This window comes from Henckelia pumila, chromosome 3 (genome assembly GCF_033568475.1).
Source record: "Henckelia pumila isolate YLH828 chromosome 3, ASM3356847v2, whole genome shotgun sequence".
Classification (NCBI taxonomy): Eukaryota; Viridiplantae; Streptophyta; class Magnoliopsida; order Lamiales; family Gesneriaceae; genus Henckelia; species Henckelia pumila.
Window position 1 is genome coordinate 118,745,325 of NC_133122.1, and position 21,167 is coordinate 118,766,491.

The 21,167-nt window shown below is 36.8% G+C and overlaps 2 protein-coding genes and 2 pseudogenes across 2 annotated transcripts; 1 reads left to right on the forward strand and 3 right to left on the reverse strand.

Annotated features, from left to right (window-relative positions):
• Window positions 1-254: 254 nt before the first annotated feature.
• Window positions 255-2,229, reverse strand: LOC140889381 (zinc finger BED domain-containing protein RICESLEEPER 2-like). The gene is made up of 2 exons (XM_073297094.1): window positions 2,072-2,229; window positions 255-1,242 (listed from the first exon to the last, which is right to left on the reverse strand). Exons 1-2 carry the CDS (start codon window positions 2,227-2,229, stop codon window positions 255-257), a joined length of 1,146 nt encoding a protein of 381 aa, XP_073153195.1.
• Window positions 2,230-7,131: 4,902 nt separating this feature from the next.
• LOC140887294 (polyol transporter 5-like) lies at window positions 7,132-9,217 on the reverse strand (annotated as a pseudogene).
• A 281-nt stretch (window positions 9,218-9,498) lies between these two features.
• Window positions 9,499-12,177, forward strand: LOC140887292 (uncharacterized; annotated as a pseudogene).
• Window positions 12,178-12,248: 71 nt separating this feature from the next.
• LOC140887291 (auxin response factor 6-like) lies at window positions 12,249-18,072 on the reverse strand. Its single transcript, XM_073294456.1, has 14 exons — window positions 17,036-18,072; window positions 16,664-16,776; window positions 16,229-16,327; window positions 16,084-16,140; window positions 15,812-15,970; window positions 15,631-15,715; window positions 15,448-15,538; window positions 15,125-15,289; window positions 14,832-14,954; window positions 14,627-14,702; window positions 14,310-14,457; window positions 13,019-14,175; window positions 12,713-12,903; window positions 12,249-12,612 (listed from the first exon to the last, which is right to left on the reverse strand). Exons 1-14 carry the CDS (start codon window positions 17,076-17,078, stop codon window positions 12,408-12,410), a joined length of 2,712 nt encoding a protein of 903 aa, XP_073150557.1. The 5' UTR covers window positions 17,079-18,072; the 3' UTR covers window positions 12,249-12,407.
• Between the last annotated feature and the right edge of the window lie 3,095 nt (window positions 18,073-21,167).

Genomic DNA, 21,167 nt, shown 5'->3' on the forward strand with positions numbered 1-21,167 from the left:
AATTCACAACACAATACACAACTAAATATTCTTTCTGGTAATTCTTGGAGCATCGCCAGAAATCTTCAAGGTTTTAAAGTGTGCACGTGATCGAAATATTCTAGTAATATTTCGACGACCGCAAAAGGAACTAAAGATTGTTCGTGGAATTTGTTCGAGGGATTGCTTGTAGATCGAGTCAGAGATCCAATAATTGTGTGCCTTATTTTCCGCTGAAAAGGTACACACGATTTATTGCTTATGAGCATTAAATTCTAACAATATGTATTCAACTTCCACCAACTCAATGCATCAAAATTTTCTTCTGGATCATACAAATGGCACCTTTCCTCCAAATAAACATCCAATTCAGATTTTTCTGGCTGCACCAATTTAGTTTCTCTTAAATAAGAAGAAAACTCAAACCATCCTGAATTTGAACTGCTACTATCTTCAACATTTCTCCTAACTTGGTTACTACCTTGAGATTCCAAACCATTTCTTGATTCTTGCATGTTTTCAATGGTAGCATCCACATATTCCTTGTAAATCAAGGACAAAGTTTTCTGAACATTTGTGATATTCTCCCGTGCCTCGACATGGGAGTAGAGTTTTGGAAAAATAAATTCAAGTACTCGCATTTTACACCTTGGATCCAAAACACAACTGATGCACATAAGTAAATTGCATTCCCCCCAATATTTGTCGAACTTGGTTTTCATTCTTTGAGTCATTATGCGAATATACTCTTCTTCATCATGAGATTTGTCATCAAATATCATCTTCACTCTAAAAACCTCATTCAAAAACAAATTAGAAGTGGGATATTCTGTTCCAGAAATTACCTTTATTGCACCATGAAACACCTTTAAGATACAAAATATCTTTTCCAATCTTTCCCATTGGTCATCAGTATGACAATCAACATAACTTGGTTCTCTGTCCTTGAATCTTGGAAAAACCTCTTTGAAAGATAATGCAACTTTGAGCATCTCGTACGTGGAATTCCACCTTGTTTTAAAATCATCAATCAATTTCCTTTCATATAAATTTAGATACTTCACAATCTCAGCAAATTTAAGGAGTCTAGCATCTGTTCGCCTTATAAAATCAACACTTCGTCGAATATCATCAATAATATCCTTGATTTCAGTTAGGCCATCTTGAACTATGAGGTTCAAGATATGTGCACAACATCTAACATGAAACAATTTTCCTCCACAAACAATATTATTCTTTATCCTAGAAAGGGTTAATGAGATCCTAGCACATGGATAATACCCAAATCATGTATCCAATTGCTCGTATTTTTACACATAAGCGTAATTAATTATATATTGTTGACGTGACAAATCATGGGACATTAGATCTATCATTGGGATAATACTCATGTGCTAAGTTGAACCCCCTAGAAAGATCATTCAACAAATTTCTTATCGCAACATCATTGACACTTGCATTATCAACTGAAACAGTAAATACCTTACTCTAAATTCCCCAGTCTCTTGCACACTTTAGAATGGCATCAGATATTTGAGGGCCACCATGAGGAGGAGGAATATTAAAAAAACTAAGAACTCGTTTATTTAATTTCCAGTTTGAATCAATCCAATGGGCAGTGACCACCATATATTCAATTTTTTGGTTCTTTGACTTCCACAAATCAGTAGTTAGGCTAATATTTCTTGCTGCTTTCAACAAACTAGACAATCTTTTTCTCTCTGATTCATATATCATAAAACAATTCTTTCTTGCAGTTGCTCTTGATATACTAGTCCATTCAGGCGTTCCACGCCTACAAAACATATTGAATCCTTCCTCTTCTACTATTGGAAATGGGTGGTCATGCATCAAAATCCATGTCGCAGCAGCCTCTTTCATTTTCTCCATACAAATTTTTCCATCATGGAATGGTGGAAAAATGTATGATCTACACCTATAGGCCCAAAACTAAGTTGTTGTTGTCTTAGTTTATCCTCATTCTTCTTCTTAACTTCCAAATATTTTCCATAATTTTTAATGACGCATCAAGTGTGTTGTGGTCCATGTTTTGATTTTTGCTAACTGATTATGACAATGTTTGCACTAGTACCTGATATCACCATTCGAATCCAGAATTTTTGTCATTTCTGGCCATACTTCAGATTTTTTTTGCCTCTTAGGTTTATGAAAAGGATTTTCATCTTCATTCTCCACGGGCAAGTTTGTGTTACACCCACCATTAGGCCCTTGTTGAACCTTATCAGACATTAATGTTGGACTTATTGAATTTTCCATTGAAAGAGAAGTAGACATGCTAAATAAATAAGTTCCCTACAAATGATAAAAATTAAATTAAACTAACTAAAATCATTAACAAATCTTAGAAAATAAATGAAAACCATAAACTATAATATCTACATTGAAAACAAAAATATCGCACGGCAAAACAAAATGCCTACAAATAAAAAACTTTAGAGAAATTTTTTTTGAACTCTTCGTAACAGATATTATAAGAAATTACAGTATTACATCGGAAGAGAGAGTTTTAGACGAAGATTAAGTTGTGTCTTCTTAAACACTTAAGCAAAAATAGATCAGTTTTAAATTTAATCAAAAGAAATATATATCAAAAGAGAAATATATTACCCTTATGTTGTTCGATTCAAGATTCAGTCAACAATAAGCAGCACCGAAAACCAAATAGTGGAAATATGGAAGAAGGTGAGAAGGAGCAGCGTCTGGCGAAGGTAAGGAGACACGATTAGGATACGAGGATGAGAATAGAAATGAAAGTCTTCAGGCTCGAAGCTGCGGAAATCTGAATGTTAGGGTTACGAGTTTTAAATATAATTATGATACTTTATATAATTTATACATATATATATAGTATTAAATAAAGGATATATATGTTGCCCACCTCCCGTGCTCACCTTCATGCCCACCTATGAGGTGGCACTCGTCTATTGGATGAACCATTTGTATATGATTCATCTCATCTATGGGATGATTGCCACCTCATAGGTGGGCATGGAGGTGGGCACGGGAGGTGGTCAGCATAGCAAAACTATATATATATATATATTAAATAAAGTCTCGCGAACTTTAGAACAACATAATTTATGCTCGAGTTCGGCTCGAAAAGTAGTTCGAACATGTTCGAGTTTGGCTCGAGTTAGAAAAATTCAAATCCGAATAAAATATTTGTTCGAACAAGCTCGAAAAGTTCGTGAACAGGTTCGGTTCGTTTACAGCCCTAACCCCAAATGACCCAAAACTTTTAATTATTATAATTTTTATATAAAATTAAGACAGATTTACTATATTTGTATATGTTGTATGTTTGAAAAAAAAAACTTATTGTATATTGATATAATAAAATTTCATCATTTAATGTTTATTTTGTTTTTAAAAGACCTAGGCTTTCCAAATTAATCCTCTTAGCCACTATTTTTCTCACAATTTCATTCCAACAAGTAAAAGAGCACATCTCAAGATTCGATTGAATTCATAAATCACTTTGAAATTTCTTTCTAGCTCAAACTCCAATATTAGCAACATAGCAGAAATCTTAAGCCATAAAAAAAACCTATTTTGCAAGAAATGAAACCATTGAGCAGAAATCTAAGCATTAATCTGACATTATCAATTGCATTAAGCAGTTAAAACGCACACACCCCACATCAATCCATACCAGTTTTTTCTTCAAAGATTAGGATATTCCAAAATATTCACATGAAAACTGAAAAGCAAGAGGAAAAAAACGATCAATGGACCGCAGACAGTGAAGCGATATCAATTTTTTTCTTTTAAATTTTTTTTAAAAAATTTACCTTTCAAGTATCAATTTCTCGTCCTTGGTTCGAAAGTCAGTGAACAGAAGAAATCAAATGGAACCGCAGACAAACGATGAAGTTTGGAGTTAGAGGGACAATCAAAATTTGGTTTTTTTGTTGGGGCTTATAAAACTGGGTCTTATATAAAGCCCAACACAACAAATATCAAGTTTGGAAGGGCCCAATAGAGATTATTAGGGTATTTATCTCATATTCTCACTTGATTCGTACACACATTTGGAACATCACTAGGTATTGGAATGTGCAGCTAAAAACATCTCCGATCATTGTTGTAATGTTTTTTTTTTACAAAAACTTTCTCTCTGCAAGAATGTATGCTTATATATATAAAGAAGTTTTTACTAATATTTTTATTGTAATATAATGTGTCCATAATTTGAAATCTTAAAAAATATTTTTGTATGTGTAGGTAATATATGATGCACCAATAGGGTGTTATCGGGTTCAGGTTCGGGGATTTTTTAAAATACCCGTAGTGGATTGGGGTGGGTACGAGATGCTATCCCCATCCACGATAGACCCGATAATAATAAAAATGAACAAATTAATATTTATATTTTAATTATATTTAAAATATAGATTTGCATTTCACGTATCTACTGAAAACCTAATACCCAAATTTCATGTTATTCGCTTGCTTTCTCACCCAGCGCCCTCTTCGTTCATTCCCTACGACTCCCAGTCTCCCAACCACATCCTTTTTCATTTTTTTTTTTATTTTTAAGAATAAATTTAATATTTTGAGTAGGGCGTGGATGGGGACGGGGACGGATTTGGGATTTATCCCCATGGGTTCAGGGATTCACCCTCATCCCTGCCTCATTTCCATCTGCATAGTGGGGATGGAGACGGGAATGAGGGTTCAATCACCATGAGTACGGGTTCGGGGATCCCTCAAAGCCATAGAACTGGGACGAAGACGGAGATGGAGGTGGGCTTTAATTTTGGGGACGAGGATGGGGACGTCAAACACGTTCCCACCCCGCCCCATTGCCATAAATGCCATCCTTAAGCACCAAATGAAAGAAGATAAAAAGATGTCCGAAAAATATATTCTAACCCACACTATATTAATTGTGGGGAGTGTTCGAATCAAACAGTAAAGCGGATTGAAAATAATCAATGGGAAGGGTTTGGGTTCTTAGGATTTATCGCCTTGAAATTTAATAAATTATTTAAATAATTTAGGCTGGTTACTAAATCGAGAAGCGTCGAAGCACCGGTGTTATATGTGTGGTTAGAATAAATTAATTTAAAATTATTATAATTTTTTCAATGTCTTTGATATTTATTTTATATCTTTAAGTATTTTAATATTATTGATATCAAATAAATCATCATTAAAGATAACTCATAAATGTAAATACTCGGGTGTCAGAGAGCAACATGATAAGGGGTACTTCTTTTCGTTCTCTGTTAATATCCATCAAATATCAAACATTCTATCATATGTTATTTTTATTTTGGCATAAGATGTTTAGAAGTTAATTACTATAATTTTTTTTATGATGATATTACAATTTTGGCTTTAGCAAGACTAGGCATTTTGAAACTTCAACAAAATTAAGAAAGGGTTGACTTATTTACGAATGGTACAAATGAATTTTTATGTTATATTTTATATTTGAGATGCATTTTTTTCATTGATTTTTTTATGTGTTAGCTTTGAGATTATCTTATTTTGAAAGAACAATATAAATATAAATATATATATATATATATATAACAGAAAAATAATCGATTAACTTCGTTCTTGTCAATGGTGTTTAGAAATGACAATTTTCTCCATTGGTTTCGAGATTATTTACAATCGTCATTGTAAAATCAGGTGGATATGAGGATGTTATCCCCATTGCCAAACCCATCCCGATGGCCTCGAAAATAATAATAATAATAATAATAATAATAATAATAATAATAATAATAATAATAATAATAATAATAATAATAATAATAATAATAAATAATTAATTTGATATTTACACTTCATTTTTTGTTATTTTTAATCCATTTTGACTAAATTTGCACTCTATTTTACATTTGATGTGAAGTGTGGATAAAAAATAGAGTATAAATATCAACTCCTTAGTAGGAGATTAGAAATTTTAACGGTGAGAATATAGATGATCATACGTTTTACCATATTTAAAGCTCGTATATTTAGTTTTTTTATTTGTGAAAATAAACAAGTAAATGTATTAGATAAGAACATGATTTATACACGCATATATATGGTAAAACGAAGAATTGAATTTATTTTAAGAATATAAACTAAGAAAGAAATGAAAACACTTATATGCAATAGAAGAACAAAATGAATTCTCACGTAGATATATTTATTTTAATATTTGATACTCAATTTTGAAATGAACTTTTTAACTGTTTATCCAGGCTTACTATATTATTTGTTGATATTTATTGCATTTTGCATTTTTTGTATATGTGTCAAAACTCAACCCAACCTGCCAAATTGGCACGATTCGACCCAAAAAATATCACATTAAGGTTGGGGTTTTTTGAATTTGGGTCAAATCAAGTTGACCCGAAAGCTAACCCAACCAAATGACCCAAAACTTTTAATTATTATAATTTTTATATAAAATTAAGATAGATTTACTTTATTTTTATACGTTGTATGTTTGAAAAAAAATTATTGTATATAATGGTTTCATGTTAACATTTTTTACTTCGTGGCTTTTTGCAAACAAAATTTCTAAGAGTGAATAATTAGATAATTTCCTAGCTGTTTTATTTGTGTAAATGAAAGAAGAACATATATTTCTATAAAAAAATTAGTATTTGTGTAAATAGAATTATTAAATCTCTCGTTTAGTCTATGATTTTTTGGGTGTGAATATTATATGACTATTTTAGTTACAAATAGTTTTCCAAATTTTTCTTTTGGATGTGAACATTGTTAGAGCACGTTGACTCTTATTACTTGTTTGGACCACACTAGTCTATTTCATCAATTATTTATTCCACACAACTCATTAAGTCAAATATCAATAAACTAAATACGTTTGTTTTTCATACCAAATTTTTTTTAGACGAGCTTGTTGTCAGCAAAGGTGGGCAGGGGACATGCATTTAATGCATGCTCCAAAGTCTTCAGAGGCAGCAGAATTATTGGAGGAATCGGTCCAATTTGGTGGCAGTCATCCAATGAAGAAATTTTGTAGGAAAGAGTGAAGGAAACTTCATTCACGTACGAGGGGAGGGAGCTCTATAAATAGAGCTCCCCTTAACCATTCTCATCATCCCTCAGCCTCAAGCATTCTTCTGTTCTTGAGTGCATTTCTTCTCTCCCTAGTTATTTCTATATATTTGTAAGATAGGTTTTCTCCTGTATTAAGAGAGTAAGTGTCTCTTTGGAAACAAAGAGAAGGTTGTAATTCTCCAAATATTATAGTGGAATTTTTGGTCTTGCCCGTGGTTTTTACCCTAATAATTTTTTAGGGGTTTTCCACGTAAATCTTGGTGTCTATTTATTCTTCAATTTACATAGTTTCTATCTCGTGATGCCGCACCTGGGACCAACAAGTGGTATCAGAGCCTTGGCATAAAATTTATTAAAATTCTGAGTATGCTCTGTGGTTGCAGCTGTGACTGATCTTCCACATCAAAAAAGATTTTTTGAGATTTTATAAGGCAGGATTATTGTAGTCAAGATGACGGCAAAATACGAGATAGAAAAGTTCAATGGGAGCAATTTTTTGTTGGAGATGTGCTTGATTCTCAATCAAATCTCCAAGTGGGAGAAATGTCAGCAAAGGTGGGCAGGGGACATGCATTTAATGCATGTCCCAAAGTCTTCAGAGGCAACAAAATTATTGGAGGAATCGGTCCAATCTGGTGGCAACCATCCAATGAAGAAATTTTGTAGGAAAGAGTGAAGGAAACTTCATTCACGTACGAGGGGAGGGAGCTCTATAAATAGAGCTCCCCTTAACCATTCTCATCATCCCTCAGCCTCAAGCATTCTTCTGTTCTTGAGTGCATTTCTTCTCTCCCTAGTTATTTTTATATATTTGTGAGATAGGTTTTCTCCTGTATTAAGAGAGTGAGTGTCTCTTTGAAAACAAAGAGAGATGTTGTAATTCTCCAAATATTATAGTGGAATTTTTGGTCTTGCCCGTGGTTTTTACCCTAATAATTTTTTAGGGGTTTTCCACGTAAATCTTGGTGTCTATTTATTCTTCAATTTACATAGTTTCTATCTCGTGATGCCGCACCTGGGACCAACACTTGTTTCATAGAGTTATTCAATGTGATATACCCAACTAACGTGATATGCATGCTTTTATGTTATCTCGAAAATTTATTCGGTACACATCGATAGATACCAAATACAACTTCCATTATGAAAAAAAAAACTTAAAAACTTTCCGAAACTACTTAAAATTTCGTGATTAGTATACCATTTTAAAACTTGCATTACAACATGAAAGGAGTCTAACATCTTAAGCGTGTTCCTTACGAAAACAAATTTACATACATTTCTAATTAGCACTCCTCATCTGAACTTGTCCATTAATTACCCTCTCTCTTCTTTTCCTTCAATGCCCTCGTCACCGCCGCTGTCCTCCTCCACTGGAAGAAAGTCCCGAACAACAACTCCATTTCTCCAACGTCTTCCCTCGAGTCTCGGGGAATAAAGTGTAAAAGAACACCCATGCGACGCACGCGATTGCGGCATACAAAAAGAATGCCCCTCCAATGGTGATAGCGTTGCTCAAGGATAAAAATGTCATGGAAATCACTCCACTGGTGACCCGATTCACCGCCACTCCAATACTGCACCCTTGGGCCCTCAACTTTAAGGGGAAAATCTCCGAACTGTAAACCCATGTAATCGGGCCCATCCCGATCGAGAAAAGGGACACATAAGTTAAAACCGAGCCTATACACAAAGCTATGGCCCAAATCAGTCTTGTGTTCCGAGTTGGAAATGACAGTCAGCCCAGTACCCAGGCCCACTGGACTCAAAATCATTCCGGCCACACTGGAGAGAAGCAACGGCCGCCGTCCGATCTTATCCAACATAAAAGTGGCCACCAAGATGAACATGGTCTTGGTGAATCCGACGGCCATGGTGGCGAGTAGGTTATCGGTGTCTTTCTTTATCCCGGCGTTCTCGAAAATGTCCGGGCTGTAGAGCACCACGGAGTCGATGCCGCTGGCCTGTTGGAAGAAGTGTATCCCCACGCCGCAAATGAGGATGTGGCGCACGGCGGGGGTGGGGCGGAGGAGGAGGTCGCGCCACACGCCTTCGCCGTGGTGCTTCTTGGGGACCGAAACGACGTCGTCGTGGCAGTCCTCGGGTATTCCGGCAGCCTGTTTGATGTCCGCCAGCCTCAGTTTGGATTCCTCCGGCGAATCGGCAATCGGCATAGTTTGGATTCCTCCAGCGAAGCCTATATCCCGGCCTTTTCGTTTTCTTGTATTGCCTTTTTCATGATTATTATTTACTTTCCAGAGATGCGGATCCTTGAAAGATTACAGAACATAGATGGGCTTCTTTCTTTCTTTTATTATATTTTCTAATGTTTCCTGTGAAAGATAGGATTTTTTTGATATTCCTTCTCATTTGGTGGGCTGTGCTGTGGGTTTTGTCTGTGCCAGGAAGATTGAGCTGAATTAATTCCAATGCAGACTGGTATAATATCTCCTAGCAAGTTGAGGATGAAGCTTATTGGTTCACAAAAGAAAAAGGAGTAATCAAACTCTAATTCTTCGAGAACTCTCCTTCTAGACATGAGGATTCAGAATTTTTCAAGAACAGTTTGCTAGCTGAGGGTAATGCAGATTTTGGGGAGAAAGGTATGAATTCTTTGCCTTGTTTTGTGCTTTTTCCATCAGCTAACTGTCCTGCGAAAATGAGACTGGAATATTGTTCTTTGAACTGTCTCTATTGGCTGGCTCAGTAGGAATTGGTTGTGGATTTGTAGTAAATACCAGAAGTCATTAGTTCTGGACCGTAAATGTGTATAGAAGTCATTCCTGATCTTCAGTCTGTTCTGAGCACATAGATTTACTTTCAAGACTTCAGATTTTCTATGATGAAAATAAAAACCATTGTTGCTAAAATCAATCTTCTGTTTAATCCATGTTTCCCTGTCAATCTTTTGCAGCCTCCGGTGTAAATGTAATAGAAGTTCCTCCTATTAAATATGATAGTTCCAAGTTAGATGCAAGCCAACTAGATGGTGTGAATTCGAATCAGTTGAAGGATCCCGAGCCCGGAGAAAATGGGGGAACCGGGCAGTTAAGAAAGCAACTAGTTTCCAAGACTGATGACACCAATTCGAATACTGTATATCCTGTTAGAACGTGTGAAGAAGAAAATCTAGATTACGATAGTACATCGAGCTTCGAGTTCTATAAAGGCGAGAGATCACTGCACCATTCTGCGGCAAGATCTTTATCAAGGCCAATGTGATCGAAATGGAACGATGCGGAGAAATGGATTATGAACAGGCAGAATATGCAGTCCAATGCATCAAAGAGGACTAGTCTGCATAATCAAGCAAACCGTGGAACAGCGGTGAATCTGGTTAGAGTTGCCCCGGAGTCTGCTACCTCTGTAAACAAACCATCAGTGAAACGGGTTGATTTCTGCTTACCGGCTTCTCAGGTGGGGCTCGGAAAGTTTGCTTATGCTTCACACGGAGCTGCACCAGTTTCAGGCCAAGCCCAACTTATGGATTTGACAGGGGCTGTGGGCAAAGCAGGGTTGCTGTTTACAAAGAGCGTTACAGAAGATACCATAGGTGATTTATTCATTGAGAATACTTAACCTTAAGGTACCATGGATAATTGGTAGGTATGATGGGATAAATAATTAATAGATAAGTAATATAATATAATCAATAAATAAATAAATAAAAAATGATAGTAAATATAGTATTTGATTTGATTGATGGATTATAGTTTATTATTAAATTTTATATAAAAAACCCTTTTAACAATAAATAAAATATGAATAATATTATTTATAAGGGTTAATATAGTAATTTCAATTAAATGATTTGATTGATATAAGATAAATAATTGATGATTTGATTGATGTAAAATAAATAATTAATAGATGGATAAATAATATGATGAGAAGAACGTGAGATTGGATAAGATAAGTTATAGCCATATTAATAATATAGGCTACCAAACGGAGCCTAAATGTATAAAAGATGTTAACGACATGGAAAATTTGTAGGTATTCCTGGCATAAGATCAGTGTCAATGAGAGACATGGGAACGGAGATGACACCTATTCCAAGTCAAGAGCCTTCAGGGAGTGCCACCCCTGTTGGTGCTACAACTCCCCTTACCTTCTACTCCTCCAAGAGGACCAGTACCAACACCAGCAGGAAATTTAGGCGATGCGACCCAAACTCTGGCTGATCATAAGAAAGATAAATTGTCAGAGAAAGAAATTAAGCTCAAAACAAGAAGGGAGATTGTTACACTTGGAGTTCAGCTTGGTAAGATGAACATTGCTGCCTGGGCAGTAGATGTTGATAAAGAAAAAGGTGGATCTGGAAATAAAACCATCGAGTCAAATGAGTTTGAAAGGATTGAATATGCAAAACGTGCGGCTGCATGGGAAGAAGCTGAGAAATCTAAGCATGCTGCAAGGTTTCTTTAACTAAAAAGACTATGCTGATTATTTCGTTGAACGATCAGCTATCTTATTCAGTGTCAAATTTGAACAAATAATTCCTTGTACAGGTTTAAACGAGAATTTTTAAGCATGGGAGAGTCGACAGAAAGCAAAGCTTGATGCAGAAATGAGGAGAATGGAGGTAGAGATCTTCACTCCTTTTTTATTCGTCCAGTATATGTTTGGTGAAGTATTAAATCATGAATGCAAGTTTCGACTTGCCTCAAAGCATTTTGTTCAATTTATGATTATGAGTTTCAGTCCAAAATTGAGCAAATGAAAGCAGAAGCTCAAGCAAAGATGCTGAAGAAGGTAGCATTGTCGAGACAAAAATCAGAGGAAATGCGAAACTGCGCTCAAGCCAGAAGAAATAGTCAGGCCGAAAAAACCACAGCACAGGCAGAGTACATTCGCCCAACCGGTCGAATCCCATCATCTCCTTTTATCTGCTGTGGTTGATACAGATATGATACTTAACGAGATTACCAACTAGGCAAAATAAAATATTGAGGAGATGCAGTGTGCCAAGTTCCATGGGCGCATTTCTCTGACGAGCCCAGGAAATATGACCCGAAAGTTTGAATATTTGGATTGGATGGTAACACAATCCTGTATAGCTCGAATTGGACATTTTGTGGCGTCCCCAGTTTGTTGTAAGCTTGTTAAATGTTTCCCCAATTGAAGTTGTTTCTTGTTTCACCTCCTATCCTAAATTATTGCGTCTTGAGTTTGAAATTTTCGATGATGAATAAATAAGTTGGGACAGGAAATTGTTAAATGCTATGCTACATTTACTTTTTATGATTTAAGGAACATAGCTTCTACTTAAAAAGCTCGTGTTAAAAACACAAGTTTTCTTTTCCCTCGCACATACAGAAACCAACATTAATATTACAAGCATACAGAACTGATTTTTTAAAGGAATCCAATTAGAAATCAAGAGTGCCAACAGATGGTATTCCAGAACCCATGTTTCTGGCTTCCTGCTGTCCAACATAACCATCACAAGTGCCATTCTGAAGGGGCGACCTCTGAAGGGGGACAGAATTCAGGAGCTCAACCCCTCGTTTTCCCATCTCCTGTACTTCTTGCGGCGACAGAATTTTGATACACCATACGCTGTTAACAAATTCCCTGGAATATCGTGATGAAAAAATTGTTCATCAAACGTAGAATGGATATACCAGTGATCTCGTTTGCAATAGATGTATAGAAGAAAAGATGGAAAACTTACGGCCAGGGGTCATCGCCTAGGAGAAGAACATCGTTCTCTCGGTCCACAAATACAAGCTGCCAGCCTGATCTCAATGGGTCTTCAAGTTGGCCTTCAAGACCAAACATCTGTGCAAGTTCACCGCGTAGCTCGTGATAGCTGCTAAATTTGCTTATGTCGAGTGACCTTCCAAAGGACCCTGCCTTGTAAACCTGTTGACGAAGAAATATTCATTTATGATACTAACTTAAGTACATATATTTAGCTTGTTCTTATGCATAATAGCATCTCCGTTTTGACTGCTTTGAGTTATAATCTCAACCTAACCTTAACAAAGGCTCTGTCAAGTGGGTTAGCCTGAGCCACCATATCGGACGATTGTAAGAAACCTGACTCGTTGACGCATTGGCTTGAAGTCACAATCGGGAGCGAATATTCTGCACCAGAGCTACCGATGTAGCTGGAAGAAGCATATGCCATTGTTGTGTTATCACTATCACTTCCAACACCTCGAAGATTTGACATCCCATTTTGAATAAGAAGGGAGGAGGAATCTATATTAACCCCAAACAGAAAGTGGTTTTGCGCATCGTTGCTACCTTCTTGCTCTATCAGACACTCCCTCCCAGGAAACGGAGGCAAAGAAATGGGATTCGGAGATACATTTTGGTATGATGGTCCCAAATTATCTGTTTGGTCTGAAACACCCGGTGACACACTTCCAGAAAGAAGAGGATCAAGAGCAACCCGTTTTGTTGGCCAGCCATTGGAAGATAACAAGTTGTTGGATCTGTGCATATTGAGAAAGTTTGAAGCCTCGTCCTGGGTGACTGAACCCAGTAAATTGTGTAAAGGAGAGTTAATATCACTAGCAACTGATTTGATATTTGAATCAGAATAGTTCTGCCGCATAGTAGGCATGGATTGTAGCGTTGGAGACTGGACTTGAGGGTTTGAAGACAGTTGAGAGAGGATAGGTGCGACACTCGTAACCTGTTGATGATCAACCATGTGATGTGATTGCGGTAGTGGAGTATGGTGCTGATGCTGGACGTGCATATTATTGAATGAGTTCTGATGGTGCAAGTGTTGCTGAAGATTAGCATGAGATTGCTGTGCCTGCCCATGGTCTACTTGTATACTCTGAAAAAATGGAGCCAGGGGCTGAGACTGCTGTAATATCTGAGGTTGGACCAGAGTTCCAGGCCTGTTGCTGGCAATAGCTTGGGGTTGCTGGAATTGCACACTTGGAGATAGGATGGGCTGTCTCGAAGGATCTACAACCCTCATTTCTTGAAGAGCAGCAGCAGCCATAGCTTGGTATACGTCATTTTGCATACCAAGCATTGATGTATCCAGCCTTTGTTGCATCCATGGTGAGACCCCCATTCCTTGAAAGTTGATAGATTGCACTCCTCTGTCCCCAACTTCTCCTCGGAGCCACATAAGGTTAGGGTTTATTCCCATTTCATCAAGTTTCATCCCTATGGTGCAACAATAAATACACGCTTCGTTGTAAAATTAACAACGTAATAGATTTCTGTCGTTACCGCCCAATGGCATGTATGGTATAAGTAGCCAAATGAATTCAGTAAAATAACAGAGAGTGGGTTCCTACCGCTGAAAGAGGGGAGCCCTGGTGGCCATGGTCGCTTCAGTCTCAGAGAAAATGGTGATGGATACATTGGGAATGTTGTTAAAGGTTCAATTTCCCACAAAGACACTCTTGGCTGCCTCTCCCCAGCAGTAGATTCGTCCCAGCCAACCTCCATTAAACAAGTTAACATTCAATTTCACGACAAGAATTAAAAATGAATAAATTATGTTCGGTATCATTGGATTCAGACCAACCAAGAAGAACAAAAAAACATAACACTCTAAACTTTTGTAATATATATGAAATCAATGGGCAGGAACATTGTATGTGTTATATACCTTAACTGAACGCCAGTGTGAATTTGGCCATCTGGTAGGATCTAAATCACCTATCCCGGTTATTGTGCCCATGTAACTGAATCAAGAAGAGGTCAGAAATCTCACAAAATTATGCAGCTTGAACATCTATCAACACCACAGGGAACTCACTATACACAAACAAAGGAGGATGGACAGAAAATAGAATTGAGATAAATAAACATACCGTCGAACACTAGATTCTTCGGTTTCAAACAGCATCCGGAAACGCATGCCCACAGACACTCGAGTGTGATAAACGGCTTTTACATATTTTGCCAAAGGTATGACAAATTCGGATGGACTAGCTCTGAAATTTTTTAAGTTAGTATAATAATGAGATATTGCATACTCTCCTAGGTTGATGAAATTTTTTAAGTTAGTATAATCATGAGATATTGCATATCTCCTAGGTTGGTAGAATCATGCGATAAAGGCAGCACATGCACACCTTGGTAGTGTTGGAAAGAACAAAGTTACCTGGGATTATAAAATATGGTGAAACGGCTATTTGTTGCAGCTGCATGAGCAGCAGCAGCAAGAAGGCCGAGATGCATACTATCACTCGATAAAACTGATGAAGGCATCACAGTTTGTGGTCGATTAGCACGCCTTATACCGAGAAGCAACTGATTCTTCTCATTCCTGATAAATGCCCAAAAAGCATCGCATGGTTCAGTACTGATCAGACGTAGCACTTGAGGAAAAAGAAACTCATCACTTTTTTCAATGTTTGACAAGGCCTAATCAATGAAATTTATTAGGGGACCCGCAACGATATTCCTGTTAAATAAAATGCCTACCATATAAAGAGAACCGAATCACCAGCAATCAGTCTTTTTGCACTCACAAAAACACTCCATCCTGTTGTGAGAAGATGCCTCTTGGGCTGGCCTGATATAAGAACCAGATAAATCAGATTAAGAATCTGTAGAAGTAGTTGCTGCAACTTGATTCCTCAAGTTAAATACATGTCTAAAATAGACCTCTAAAAATATGTCTGAACTTCCACTCATTATTATGCAGATCCCTTGCGACCAATTCTTGAGCAGGAGGTTGCAGGGAAAAGTCCTATAAATTGGGTGGTTCCAACCAAGATGCATTAGAGGCACATAATTGAAAAACAGGCACATTTTTTTACTTGGAAGCACCCGAAATGACATTTACCAGTGGCGGAAATACTTTTTCAGCCGCACGGCGAGGAACTGAAAATCCACCATGAGTACTGGTGTCACTGGCAGTCAAAGTTTTGCAAAAGTAATTTGTTGGTTGTTTACTGGGGGTTCCTAAATCTGCCGGAAGAAATGAAATCTCTTTCTGCTCTTGCTGCAAAAACAGTAATAAAAGAATAAAAATAACCCGAAAAAAAAAAAAAAAAAAAAAAAAAAAGTGACTCAGAAAAGAGGAAGAAAAAGTTGATGAAAATTTAGTGAACATACTGGGCTCAGCGGTTGCAAGGTCATTTGGGCGTAAACCTCGTCTGTCTCTAAATCAGCCTACTTGAATAGAACATTAAGATTCTACAAGAGAACTCCAATAACTGCAATAAGAACACAACAAAACTTGAAAGAAAAAAAAGCGTACATGCATTGTCACGTTATGAAGCTGGCAAATGAGTTGCGGAGGCAAGCTAGGGTAATTAGGTATCTGTGCATCAACTTCCTTGTTGGTAGATACAGCAACCTGTGCAGTAGCCATTATGTATCAAGAAACAATGACATTCAACAGAACTTTCGCGTGTAGGATATCAATCTCCTCATTACTGAACCAGAGTGCTCGAAGTGAATGATAGAATTCGAATCTCCATACAAAATACAGGGGATTTAACAATTGCAAATCATGAAGAGAGAAATTAAACGCTCTCAAAATTGGATGTGGTAAGATAAGCTGTTTCTTCTTTGTAGATACAGTCATAAAAACAATATACCTCCCAATTCATTGTCAAGAAATAAGAAAAATAACGAAAAGAGTTTGTTATTTACACAAACTACAATTGAAATACACAAGCAAGAATCAAACCTGTTCACTGTGACCCTGAGGAAAATACACTACATGGCTTCCAATACCAGGCAAAGAAACAAGAGGACCCGCACAGGCATGCCAAAGTTCAGAATTTAGGCAGTTCTTGTCTCCTGCTAATCAAATTCGAACAAAACTATTTAGTTCGTGTTAAAACAGTACTAAAGACGCGAGAATTAACCTTAATTCCAGTTTCTCAATTGCCAGACTGAGGCCTAACCACTTTTCCAAATCACGAGGTGTATAGTCAAGAATGGCAATATAACACACTCTTTCAAGAAAATGACTTGCTGGCACTTACAAATGGTTAATATTCAACTTATACGCCCAAAAACATACTTAAATTCAAGAAAAGGAACAAAGTAAGTTTACCGTCAGGAGATTGCTGGTTTAGACCAACCGCGGAGAGTTTCATTCTGCAGATTCGATAAGAAAGAGGTTGGAGCAGAAAAATTACAGCCAACAACTACACTTTTGCATCACAAAATCCCCAACCTAAGATTCCCAAAAGCAAAGCTGCTCCATTTGCCTCAATTCTACCCCCAAAATAGCACAATATCCACGCCCTGTACTCTTGAGTAACCCACTAAAATCTAAAGCATGAGCTGGATTTCCGTGCTATCCACATCCCTTTATCAACTCAACAACTACGGGGTTAGAAACTTAGAGAAATAATGAAAATTGAAGTATTCATAGAGGATATCGAAGCTAAAGGACCCAAATCCACCCTCCAAAGTGTTCGACGTTAACCTACTCCACTACAAAACACAAAAAATTTCAGCTTCATCAGCACTCTCTCTTCTTGACCCAAATATCCAGGACCATATACTTACAAGCAATAAATTTATACGCCGGCCAGCTTTCACCAAAAGACCACGGCATTCAGCTCCAGACGGCAGAAGAATATTAATACACACGCAATCTTGTAGTACAAGATAATCCCAGAAAAACGAACTCCTGCAGATCTCAGCTTCACTCGACAGAATCAACAAAACTGCAGTAAAGATTCAATCTTGAGCTTCCAGAACCAAGATTCACCACTTATCAAAACTCCCAACAACGCAAAACCCAAGTTCCCCGTGACAAGTTGTACAACTTCAGCCCGTGGATTGAGCACAAACTACGCCAATATATTACTTCAATCAGCACAAATGGTCTTCCATTCCACTATCAAATTCAAAGCACAAAACATAATATCTGCATGCGTGGACGGCTCCAACTGATCATATGCAAAGAAGTTAGTACTAAGATCAAGAGGTGAGCTAGTAATAATGCAAATGATGAAACTGAGATACGGTACAGTGTTTGCTCTTTCTCGCCACTACTGTACAAAAATTTCTCTCACAAACTCCTCTCTCTCTCTCTCTCTCTCCCCTCACAATAAATAAGTGCGGTGGTAATACAGAATACTTTATACGCAGGAGGTCCATAAAGTGTATATATTATCTTTCTTCCCTTCAAATCATAATTACCCCCTTTTTTTTCTTTCTTCTTTTTTATGCCATATACGTCATTTAATTTAAGCCAGGATAAGCGAGTGTCTGTCAGATATTTTTTTTTCAAATACCAAATCTTGACTGAAACTTTATTATTATTTTTTTAAATATAAAATCTTGACTGAAACTTGGTGCTGCACTCGGTGAACTGAATTCGGTGCGGAAGTAAATAAATAATAATATATATACACGGCAATATCTGTGCCAGTACAGATATATATTAAGTAGTATTTTGCTTTCCCCCAAAATGTTCATTCTCCGCCACACCCAAGTTTTCAAAGAAAGAAAATAAATATTTAAATTTAAATATTTACTTCGAATTAAAAATATTCTGACATTATCTTACATATAAATTACATCTTATATTAAAATTCAATAAATTTGCATGTGTCATTGTTAAGATATTATGGTTTCAATTTGTTTGAATAGATTTGGTGAACTATGTGTCCGATAATTAATATTAATATCTTGAAATATAATTTTTTTTGTTTTTTTTAAAGATAAGTTGTGATATTTATATATATATATATATATTATTTGTGTGGGGGGTTGGAGTGGGAGCAATGGCAATGGGGCCATGCCATGCAATAATTAAACATCTTAATAGAATATAAAATGACAGTTACGCCCTTGGCACTTTTGAATTGAACCTTTCTCAGATAGTCAGATGTGGGGGGTGGGGGGGGGGGGGGGGTGTGTGAAAGCGGGAGGTGGGGGCATTGGGAAAATAAATGCCGAATGAAGGTGGGGCTTGCGAGGAGTAGTAGTTGGGTCGCCCATTTATGGGCAATACACAAGAGCCCAGCCCCATTAATTTACAATTATTTCTTCCACTTTTATTTGGGTTGTTTTTAATGTTGTTTTCTGACAATAAATTGGTGGGATGAAAAGCAAATTTCGGATGGATATACTCCATTCTCATAATAATATATATATTCAATTCTTAATTAGTTTTTCCATTATTGTATGTTTTTTTATGCCAAAAATATAAAGCAATTTCCCTCCCCCACCCTCCAAAAAAAAAATAAAATCAACCCCAATATATGATTCAAAAAAAAAAATACACTTTGCAATAATTCCAAGAACACGTTAACATTTTGGGCAAGTTTGGCATTCGACTCTTGTTCGTAAACGGAAGAATGAATGATAAAATTCTAAACCACTCAATTATTTATTGGGAATTCAGTATCTGTGCGGGGCTGGGTCTGCATTATTAAATATTAATCACACATGCACTGTTGGGGGAAATTTTTTTCCGAGTGTCCCACTCATTACTTATTAATTGCGAGTAACTCTAAAAGTAGATCGGTCCATGAAAAAGGTCGTAGGTGCATTGGGATATCTCCATCGAGATGAGTCGGTAAATATTTTATAAAACAACTTTCATAATTTATATTATAATATTTTAAATATACTATTCACCTTGAATATAATAAGTACATTTTCTTTGTTTTCTTGATCTATATATTGGTCGATGAGATTGAGATATCACTCTAATGATCGTAAAAATTATTTATCCATATATACTTGTAATGTTGGCTTTCTTATCTAGCTATTATGACCAATGAAAATGAAGGATCAAGGAAGTGCACAATACCATGCAAGAATAAGATGCAGGAGATCAGTACCCTCTCAACTTCTCCAACTAACTCTAACTGATTGATTCAATGAGACTTGCATAAGAAGAAAAGAAGACTGAAGCAGTTAAGATACAGATATTACGAAAGCTGCAGAATTATTCTTGTTCTGATCTGGATTAATTCTCTTTGAAGGGGTTGGAAGTCTTCGATTTGTATAGTGGGTGATTGTATCAATCTTTGTGATTGTATTTCTTGATTTTCTCTTCATGTTCTTGGTCGGATAAGCATTGAAGATTAAAGCCGATGCATTGTAATCTTTGATACACTTTGTGATTGATTAAAGTGAAAGAGCTTTGGGCCAAAGTGGATGTAGGGTAATTCATATCCGAACCACTATAAATCATCGTGTCAATTTTCTTTGATTGCATGTTATTCGATTGCCGATTTGTTTTTGAATCGTGTTCATGATATATCCAAGGAGCTGGAATCTTGTTAGTTTCACTGTATATTATCAAGATTACTTCAACAATACTTGTAGGGCAGTGACAATGGAGGAGAATATACCAGTGATGAGTTTGATGCATTTTGTCAGCATGAGGGCATCAAAAGACAGTTCACGACGGCGTACACACCTCAGCAGAATGGAGTGGCAGAGCGGATGAACATAACTTTGTTGGACAGAACAAGGGCCATGTTGAGTACTGCGGGTCTACCAAAGTCATTTTGGGCAGAAGCAGTCAAAACTGCTTCTTACATCATCAATCGTTCTTCTTCAGTGGCGATTGATTTGAAGACTCCGATGGAGGTGTGAACTGGCAAGCCAGCTGATTATTCTCGGTTACATACATTTGGAAGTCCGGTGTACGTGTTGTACAATGAACAAGAAAGATCAAAGTTGGATTCCAAATCCAGAAAGTGTATCTTCTTGGGCTATGCTGATGGAGTAAAGGGGTTTCGCTTGTGGGATCCTACTGTCCACAAGCTTTTCATCAGCAGAGATGTTATCTTTGAGGAAGATAAAGTAAAGGGAGACAAAGGCACACCGAATTCAGAAACTACTATCATTCAGGTGGAAAATAATACAGACAAAGATCAAGTTTCTTGTGAGGCAGTACCAGAGCACGAGAAACAAGAACCAGTTGAGTCAGAGGTTTTCAAAGTGAGGCAGTCAACTCGAGAGAGAAGACCACCAGGATGGCTTTCAGATTATGTCACTAAAAGCAACATTGCATATTGTCTATTAACAGATGATGGTGAGCCATCGAGTTTCCATGAGGCTATTCAAAGCTCGGATGTATCTATGTGGATGACAGCGATGCAGGAAGAATTGGAAGCATTGCACAGAAATAAAACATGGGATCTTGTTACACTACCACGAGGGAGGAAAGCTATCGGTAACAGATGGGTCTATAAGATCAAGCATGATGG

Bases quoted from the DNA above. Each gene is read 5' to 3' on its own strand.
- LOC140889381 (XM_073297094.1), bottom strand. From the start codon at position 2,229: ATGTCTGATAAGGTTCAACAAGGGCCTAATGGTGGGTGTAACACAAAC. The intron at 1,243-2,071 runs GTACTAGTGCAA...TCCATGTGCTAG, and splicing joins GATTCGAATGGTGATATCAG to GATCTCATTAACCCTTTCTA.
- LOC140887291 (XM_073294456.1), bottom strand. From the start codon at position 17,078: ATGAAACTCTCCGCGGTTGGTCTAAACCAGCAATCTCCTGACG. The intron at 14,955-15,124 runs GTAACTTTGTTC...AAAAAATTTCAG, and splicing joins ACCATATTTTATAATCCCAG to AGCTAGTCCATCCGAATTTG. The intron at 14,458-14,626 runs GTATATAACACA...TGTTTAATGGAG, and splicing joins CACACTGGCGTTCAGTTAAG to GTTGGCTGGGACGAATCTAC.